The sequence below is a fragment of the Hyperolius riggenbachi genome, chromosome 12, assembly GCF_040937935.1.
Source record: "Hyperolius riggenbachi isolate aHypRig1 chromosome 12, aHypRig1.pri, whole genome shotgun sequence".
NCBI lineage: Eukaryota > Metazoa > Chordata > Amphibia > Anura > Hyperoliidae > Hyperolius > Hyperolius riggenbachi.
In genome coordinates, this window is record NC_090657.1 from 243781497 (window position 1) to 243790860 (window position 9364).

At 40.9% G+C, this 9364-nt stretch overlaps 1 protein-coding gene across 1 annotated transcript in view; it reads left to right on the forward strand.

Annotated features, from left to right (window-relative positions):
* The window catches only part of LOC137541324 (uncharacterized), a 177401-nt gene extending 168303 nt beyond the window's left edge, over positions 1–9098 (forward strand). The window contains exon 7 of the mRNA XM_068262572.1: positions 8145–9098. Within this exon, the coding sequence (XP_068118673.1) occupies positions 8145–8224 (80 nt within the window). The 3' untranslated portion in view covers positions 8225–9098. The remainder of the gene's footprint in view (positions 1–8144) is intronic.
* The last annotated feature ends 266 nt before the right edge of the window (positions 9099–9364 follow it).

The following is a 9364-nucleotide window of genomic DNA, read 5'->3' on the forward strand; positions in this document are numbered from 1 at the left end:
CCCCAGTATAGGTTAGATAGGTAGGAGCCTCCAGCATAGGTAGCCAAACATAGGACCAACTACAGGGGGTTGCAGGCATAGAGCAGTTAAAATTCAATTCCGTGATCCCTGCACGCAGGCATCCTCTATCTACTTTCTCTCCAAGGTGTCCATCACGTTAATAACAGTGGCCCATATGGTGACATGCAGTTACGCCATCACAGGGGGAGCTGTTACCAAAGTGATAGACGCCTGGAAGAGGAAGAGGCTGCAGGGATTGCAGACAGTAAATTGTGAATATACCCGCTGTTATGCTTTCCCCGCCGCTGCACCCTCTGTGCCGCTCTTCCCGGAACCCAGGCGGTCAAACTGCTCGCATGAACACACGCCTGTAGAAACCGGGCTGCGTGTGGCCAGACCATTGAGGGGGCAAGACCTTATTTGAGTGGGCGATGCCCTCTCTCACCCCCCTAGAGCCAGCCCTGGCTGAGATGGGCTGATTTTTAATGAAATCATGAATCTAATATTATGTCTAGACCAAAGGTGTCGAACTCCAGTCCTCAGGGGCCATATCCATGCCAGTGTTTAGGATGGACAGAGAAAGGGAGAAATGTCTTCTACTTGATGAATCACATCCTTCCTGATTCAGTCCCATCAATGAATTTGAGCTGTACCAAAAATGTGTGAGGATCTCAGATCCTGGAGGACTAGAGTTTGACATCCGTGGCCTAGACACTCTTGTGTCTTTATTGGATTCTTATAGGCATAGACCTAAAGAAATGGGCTTTGCCCCATGAAACGTGTCATCAATAGTGCAATCAATCACTTTACAGTAAGGTTCAATCTCTATATACTTGCCTTGTATTTTATTTTTAATATTTTTATATTTTTATGGGCACTTCTTTACCCCCTGTTTTATCAACCTTCAGTATTCTGCTAGGAACCTTCTTCTAAGCATGCAACCAATCAGATCTGTCCAATGGAACGGTGCGAGTTTGATCTCCCCTCATATGGAATTGGTGGTTGCTGGTCTAGCAACCTGGGTTTGTGAGTTTATATCTCCATTAACATTCTACTTACCCTACTCCTTTCCGAAAAAGTCAGATGGCAAGTTAGTACATTGCCTAGGGCACCATAGAGCATTAATCTATGCCTGGCTATATTATATTTATGGACAGTATAAAGAAGAGCCTGTTCTCTTCCTTTAGCAATGCAGTTGAAGCTTTTTTCTTTGGCCACCCCTGCCTGCATTGCCGTGGCCTGCCCCCAATTTGGCAGCCACCAATTAGGCTGTGGTCATCGAGCTGGGAGCAGGCCATGGACATACGGGTGGGGGCAGCCAGAGCCTCGCCAGACTTTTGAAAAAAAAAGCCACGGGGCTTTTCAAGAGGGTGGGGGGGCAATCACCTTTATAGTAAATTACGGCCATTAACCCTGTGATCCCGCCAATCCTGCAAGATTAAGACAGAGTCTGACAGGACTGTCTTACACTCTTTAACAGTAAACGTTTAAAAGTAGCAAAGGTTGGTGAGTGACGGATGTGTTGTGGGAGGGCATTCTAGAGAAGGGGTGAAGCACATGCAAAATCTTGTAAGCACGAATGTGAGGAGATAATTCTAGAGAGGGACAACATAAGATCATGTGCAGATCTGTGATTGTGATTGCTTTGGTATCTGGAAATTAGTGAGGATATGTACCGGGGAGAGAGATTGTAGAGAGCTTTGTAGGTTAGGGTTAGGAGTCTGAACTGGATCCTCTGGGTAATTTGCAGCCAGTGAAGAGCTTGACAGAGAGGAGCAGCAAATGAAGATCGAGAGGAGAGATGAATGAGATGAGCAGCTGAGTTCAGTAGTGGAATGGGGCCAGTCTGTTAGAAGGTAGTCCACAAAGTCGTATGTTGAGATATTATAAGAGCATGTATTAACATTTTAGTTGTGTCTTGAGTGAGAAAAGGTCGGATGCGAGATATGTTTTTGAGTTGGAGATGGCAGGAGCTGGCTATGGAGTGAACATGAGAATAAGAGAGAGATGAGTTGAATATTACCCCAAAACACCAAGCTTTGGGAACTGAAGTTATGGGAGTGTTATTAACATTTATAGTTACTTCAGGCAGAGAGGTGACCAGAGACGGGGGAAAAATTATTAGTTCTGTTTTACTCATATGAAGTTTTAAGAAGCGAGAGGACATGAAGGAGGATATAGCAGACAATCAGTCAGGAACTCATTTGAGGAGGGAGTTAAGGTCTGGGGCTGAGAGGTACAGCTGTGTATCGTCTGCATACAGGTGGTATTGAAACCCAACCAATACCGTGCATGTAGGTGAAAAAGAGGTGGGGGCCAAGGACAGAGCCTTGAGGAACCCCGACAGACAAAGCATGAGGAGAAGAGATCTGATCTGAGTAAGAGACTGTGAAGGACCTTCCAGAGAGGTAGGAAGATAACCATGTGAGAGTGAGGCCCTTTATTCCTACATTTGAAAGTATTTGTAGGAGTAAGGTGTGGTGGTTGACAGTATCAAATGCTGATGACAGGTCAAGAAGGATGAGTATAAAAAATTGACCTTTAGATTTGGCTGTAAGAAGGTCATTGGCCACTTTGGTAAGGGCTGTTTCTGTGGAGTGGTTAGAACAAAAGCCAGACTAGAACTGATCAAGTAGGGAGTTAGCAGATAAATAATGGCTTAATTCTGCATGTATACGGCGTTCAAGTAATTTGCATGCAAATGGGAGAAGTGACACTGGGCAGTAGTTGGCTAGTCTTGTAGGATCTAGAGATGGATTTTAAATAGTGGTGTAACAGCCTTTTTGAGCGGCGACGGAAAGATGCCAGTGGAGAGGGACAGGTTAAATAGTGATGTTAGTGCAGGCATGAGAGATGGGGATAGCTGTGGAATGAAATGGAGGGAATAGGATCCAAAGAACAGGTGGTTAGATAAACTTTGGATATTATAGAGGAGAGAGAATGTTCAGAGAGTGGAGAGAAGGCAGTTAGAGAACAGTCAATGAGAGGCGTGAAGGTGGGATTTCTGCTGCGCACAAATTCCATCACTCCATGTGTGCCAACTGGCCTCAATGATAGGTGTAGTTATAATTGTTTCCATTTGAACACTGGTAATACTGTTTATTTGATTTCCCCTCCCCCCCCCCCTTTTGAATGAATGTCCATATCTTTATGCATGATATGGGGGACTGGGGGTAAATCATCTAAAATTAGTTAATCAACAACCAAATTCTGTCGGCCACGAAATCAAATTCCATTTACCCACTGCTCTGTGTTCATTATGCAGCCTGCAACCTGACTCTGCATTCCAATATAATCATAAATGTTTCTGCTTTATTAAATCTTCTCTCAGTCAGCTTGGCTCTATTTGGTACATTGCTGATGTAAAGGAAGCCTGTCATCGCTCCTCCCACATTCCTGCTCCTCACTGATTGGCTGAGAGCAGTTCAGTGTGACATGAGGCTGAAATCTGATCTTGCTGTGCTAACACATTTACAAAGCAAGCCAGCTAGAGCAGATTCTAGGAGAAAAAAAGTAAGGGAGGAAATGACATCAGGATTGGCTTCAGTAAGAAGGAACCAAAATGACAAATGCCAAGAACAGATCGCTCTTTATTTACTATATAAAATTCACTGAAAGTAAAACGTGGGCAGTATAATACATGTGTTATGTAAGTAGAACAAGTATTTATCTACTTATATATGTGTGTTTTTTCCTGGCATAGTATGGCTGATCCTGCTACTTTAAGGGTTTGCGTTTGTATTCCTTTTACAAAGCTTTTTATTTTTTTTTCTTAGTTTTCAGCTTTTCCGGAGAACCCTTAATGGGTGAAGAAAATATATAACGCTATAACAGGTACCCCCTAACAACTTATAGTATAGATTGCAGTGACTGGCACCTTGCAGTGGAATGGGCTCATATGTTCAATCTGTTACAAATTTAATTCATTTTTTGTATGCGTTTGCATTTCTAATGCATTTTTTGTGAGTTTTGCATTTGTGTGGTTTTTTTTTATTTCCCTAATAAATGGAATATAATACAGTAACATATTGTTTTAAAAAGAAAGCATGTAAAACTGCATTCCACTGCATGTCCATTGAGATATATTGGGCTTGATTCACAAAAGAGTGCTAACTGTTAGCACGGCCGTTTTCGCGTGAATTTTTGCATTGCGCGCGATCACGAATTTCCGCGCTAATCGATAACGATTTTGCATGCAAACGCAAAATGTTGCGCGAAAACGATATCGATTTTTGCTTGAAAATTCATTCTTGCACGCAAAATCGTTATCGATTCATGCGAAAATTCGCGATCACGCGCAATGCAAAAATTCACGCGAAAACAGCCGTGCTAAGAATTAGCACTCTTTTGTGAATCAAGCCCATTATGTGCATTTTACATGCATTTTTGAAAAATATGCAGCAAGTTGGGCATTTTCAAAAATTCACATATATGCATTCTTACAAACAGCCCATAGACTTTCATTAGCAGCAAAAATGCTAGCGTTTTCCACAACGCTCACATTTCTGCCCAGTCTGTCCCTAGCCTCAAGTATAATATGCGGGGACAGACTTCACACCTGCTCTTCCATTTTTGTTTCAGTCACTGCTGTGTCTATTTAAAGGTGGCCATACATAAATCAGCTCAATTGATTGATTTTCTCGATTTTGGATAATAAGAATGATCGATTATAAAGAAAACCTTTTTTTTTTGTTTGCTCTAAAAAAAATGATTTTTCTTAATTTGCATTCTGAATTTTTAATAAATATCTGATTGGATGTTTTGGAAAAATCATATAGAAAAAAAAAATCAATTTCTTTCAAACATTTTTTTTAATATATTTTCCATAAAACATCAATGCATATGGCATATTATTTGGATTTTTCAAATTACTTGATCAAAAAGAAAAAGAGAGACTTCTATGATTGAAAAAAATAAAAACAAAACATTGAAGTCTAGTTTACAGACTCATTTTGCATGTCAACTCACTGCCCATACAAATCTATGGGCCTGTTCACAGAACTGCGTTGTAGTGATGCTCGCAATGTACCGGTTATTCTTATTTAGCGATGTTTAGCATCATTTTCAAAATTACAATTATAATCTTAATGAACTCATAATCACAAAAAAATAATGCAAAATGTTATATAATTACCACCATACATACATTTTTTGTAATTAAAGGGATACTGTAGGGGGGTCGGGGGAAAATAAGTTTGAAGTTACCCAGGGCTTCTAATGGTCCCCCGCAGACATCCTGTGCCCGCGCAGCCACTCACCGATGCTCCGGCCCCGCCTCCAGTTCACTTCTGGAAATTCTGACTTTAAAGTCAGAAAACCACTGCGCCTGCATTGCCATGTCCTCGCTCCCGCTGATGGCACCAGGAGCATACTGCGCAGACCAAAGACCATACTGGTCTTGTGCAATACACTCCTGGTGACATCAGCGGGAGCGAGGATGCAGCTGCGCAGGCGCAGTGGTTTTCAGACTTTAAAGTCTGAAATTCCAGAAGTGAACCGGAGGCGGGGGCGGAGCATCGGTGAGTGGCTGTGTGGGTACAGGATGTCTGCAGGGGGCCATTAGAAGCCCTGGGTAAGTTCAACTCGTTTTCCCCCGACCCCCCTACAGTATCCCTTTAAAGTGAACCCGAGGGGAAAATAAAATGATGAGATAAACAATTACATTTATCCTCTTACTACTAAAAATGAATTTTTTAAGTATCCCATGGTTTTCTTTCTTTTTTTTTTTTTTCAAATAAATAAAAAGATCTGAATACAAATTGTTATAAAATATGTATTTTCTTCATACAAACGGCATGCATAATTTTGAAACATTTTTCTGCATAAAAGACAATCTTTGCTTGAATAGAGACAGAGGGATTTGCAGGTTGAAATAGGCGAATCACGTTGTGGATATTAATTGTTCTTTGAAGTGCTTATTTCATGAAACAAGTTGGATTTTAGTTTTACATTATGAACCCCATTAAGCATTGTCTTATAGAGTCTAAGACCGACCATGAGGGACAGTTTAACCAATCCCCCTTTAAAGAGGGGACTCAGTCCCTAACAAAAGTAACAATAATATAACAAAAACAGAAACAACAGTATGAAAATACAGCATTTTCCATCATGTAAAAACTTTTGTAAAGGAGCATCTTGACTCATTCACAGGACAAGATCCATCACTAACTCAACCATAGGCAAATAGAGGGAACATACTTGTGGGGTATAAGGTTAGGTATAGTCTCATGTTGACAATAAAGATTACACACCTACATCCAAAACCCCTAAGGATCCTGCTATTTGTCTGGTCAAATGCCATTTAGTATATTTGAAGGGTTGCATAAGGTTCAGTAGTTCAGTTCGGGGGAAATAAATCTTAATAAAGGTGTTTAAATCTTGAGGTATTTTTTGGATTTGTTTTGCTCTGCATGAAATTTAGCGATATACATGAGCTTAGTCATTCCGTCAACTACATTTTTTGAGGTTTGGAGCTGTTGAATATACCCACTGTGTCAAGATAATTTTTTTTGCGGATAAAAAGACAAAGTGCTCAATAGGTTTAAGTGAAACTTCTGTCTGAGCTAGAGAGGTCTCTGGAGAATAGAATAGAGAGGCCCAAGGAGGAGTAACTCTTTTTTGAATCAAAGTTAATTGGAGACACCTGATCCCTGAAGTTTTGTATTTGTGGGCATAGTCATAATTAGTGGTATAAATCTAGATATGTTATCGCACATTCAGGGCAGGCGGCTAAATAGTCTACTTTACTTGTTATGTGTGTAAAGTTAAATGCATAATAAGCTTTATATTTGATTTTGAGCTGCATTTCCCTCCACGATTCACTCAATATTGTGGATTGATCCTCTGCCCAACCTTTTTTCCACTTCCCGGGGTTAATTCCTCCAGACTGGTAGATAACGCTTTAGCCCAGTATGTGAGATGTTTGTTTGAAGGGGAGACCAATTTGTAATTTCGCAGTTCTAGATATAGATCAGAAATAGACTTCTTTTCATTCAGGGTACCAATAATTTCAAGAAATCTGTTATGGTTGGGCAATGAAGTTTTAGGTCCTTAAATTGAATTGAACCGATGTTGTATTTAATAGTAAAACCATTATGGACTTTGCTGGGACATTGTATTTAGATTGCAATGACTGAAAACTCATCAGATAGCCATTAGCTTCTAGAACATCTGCGAGTATCGAGATTACCTTATTATTAACCTCTTGAGGACTGCAGGGCTAAACCCCCCTAGTGACCAGGCCATTTTTAGTAAAATTGGCCACCCTCCCTCCCTCCCCACAGTCAGCCAATTACAGCGATCGGCTGTAATTGGCTGACTGCCGATTGCTCTCTTGTCCCCCAGGGGGACAGCCGTGTCACACGGCTGTCCCCAGTGCAGCGCTGCTGCTGATCGCAGCGCTGCACCATGTAAATAGACGGCGATTACGCCGTCTAACAGTCTCCTGAGCGGCAATAGTCGCTCGCAGACTGAAGGGGGGCGGAGCTACGCCGCCCAAGCAGGAGATGTGTGCGCGATCTCCTGCAAAACAGAGCCCCAGGACTTTACGCCAATCAGCGTTAGGCGGCCCTGGGGCTGCCGCCGCGGCCACACCCATCGGCGTCACGCGGTTGGCAAGAGGTTAAAAAACACGAAATTCCCTAAAAGCTATACAGGTATCACGCAATAATATGTTTCTTTTGATATGGACAGGGAGTTTTACAATTTCAACAATACTCACTTGTTGCATCTGTATTCTCCTGCAATGTTTATTTTACACTTGAGGGGTTTGCTGTCAATGACTGTCATTCCTTTTCAACTCTGTAGCCTTTTTATCAGCTCTGAGATAAATAAGCAGTGTTATATAGGATTTTGTAGTAGAGAGGAGAGCACAGTAACTTATTTTTATGTCCTCTGGCAGTAGTGGTTAAGGACCATCTTCCACTCCACTCTATCTATCTATCTATCTATCTATCTATCTATCTATCTATCTATCTATCTATCTATCTATCTATCTATCTATCTATCACTCTATCTATCTATCTATCTATCTATCTGTCTATCTGTCTATCTGTCTATCTATCTACTCATGCAGTCCCATAACAAATTCAAGTCTTTTGTTGAAGCTAGAAAAATGAAATTCTGATGTGCTTTATCTAAAACAGAACCGATTGAAGAAGGGACAGACAATGAAGAAACAATGGTACAACTTGAGGGGACAGACAATGAGGAAACAAAGGTATAACTTGAGGGGACAGACAATGAGGACACAAAGGTATAACTTGAAGGGACAGCCAATGAGGAAACAATGGTACAACTTGAGGGGACAGACAATGAGGAAACAAAGGTACAACTTTAAGGGACAGATGATGAAGGAACAAAGGCATAACTTGAAGAAGTATGACATACAACAGCTTGGAGAGGCTTGTTTGAGAATGTACTAGAAAGAATACCGACCATGTGCAAAGTATTGTAGCCCAGAGTCCTCCTGCCCCATGGGAGAGACGGCGTCCCCTCACTACCATCTATAACCCAGAAGAACAAAATCCAGGATAATACTCTCAGGATAATTTTTTGGAACATACATTTCTACAGTTTGTGCCGTTCCTGTTCTGTCTACTAATGTACAGCTAAAATGTAAATATCTAGCAGTGTGCAGGATCGTCTCCTTCTTCATCAAGATGATTTTATTTTAAATCTAAACGTGTTCAAGTTATGTAAAGTACTGTAAATACTGTAAAGGTTTTTTTATATAAATTTTGTTGAATTGTATCCAGGTTGTGGAACCCTCCAGGTGCCCTCAGTAATTAACTCAACCTTAGGAAACTACGTGTGGAACATTATCTACATTATAAATGAAATGGTATGGGCAGGTCCTACATCATGAAAATATATGACACTGCTAGAAGCAATGCTTGGAGCGTCCGTGTATTTAAAGGAAACCCAAAGTGAAAATACACTGATGAGATAAACAATGGACTCCAACTCAGAAAAAAATGACTTATTTTCTGTGTACCAGCTGAAAAAAATGTAGTTTTAGTGCTGTATTGTCTCAACTGAATGATACAGTTTGAGAGTGTTTTAAGCCAAAATATATGAACTACCAACCTTTTTTAAAATCTATCCTCTGAAGTTGTTCTCTGCCAGGAAAGAGTTTTATGGCTTTACTGCCTTACTGGGTCTTATGCAAAGCATCCATTCACACCAGTCCATTTGGAACAGATCTGATTATCCCATTACAATAAGCAGAAGAACACAAGTTTGGGTTAGAGGTTGATGGAATCAATGCTAGCCTATGATAACAATGGGTGTCCATTCTGTATAGGCCGTATATGTTTTGCAAAGTACTCATCTGCCGCAATCCATTTGGGTCTTCAATCGCTGC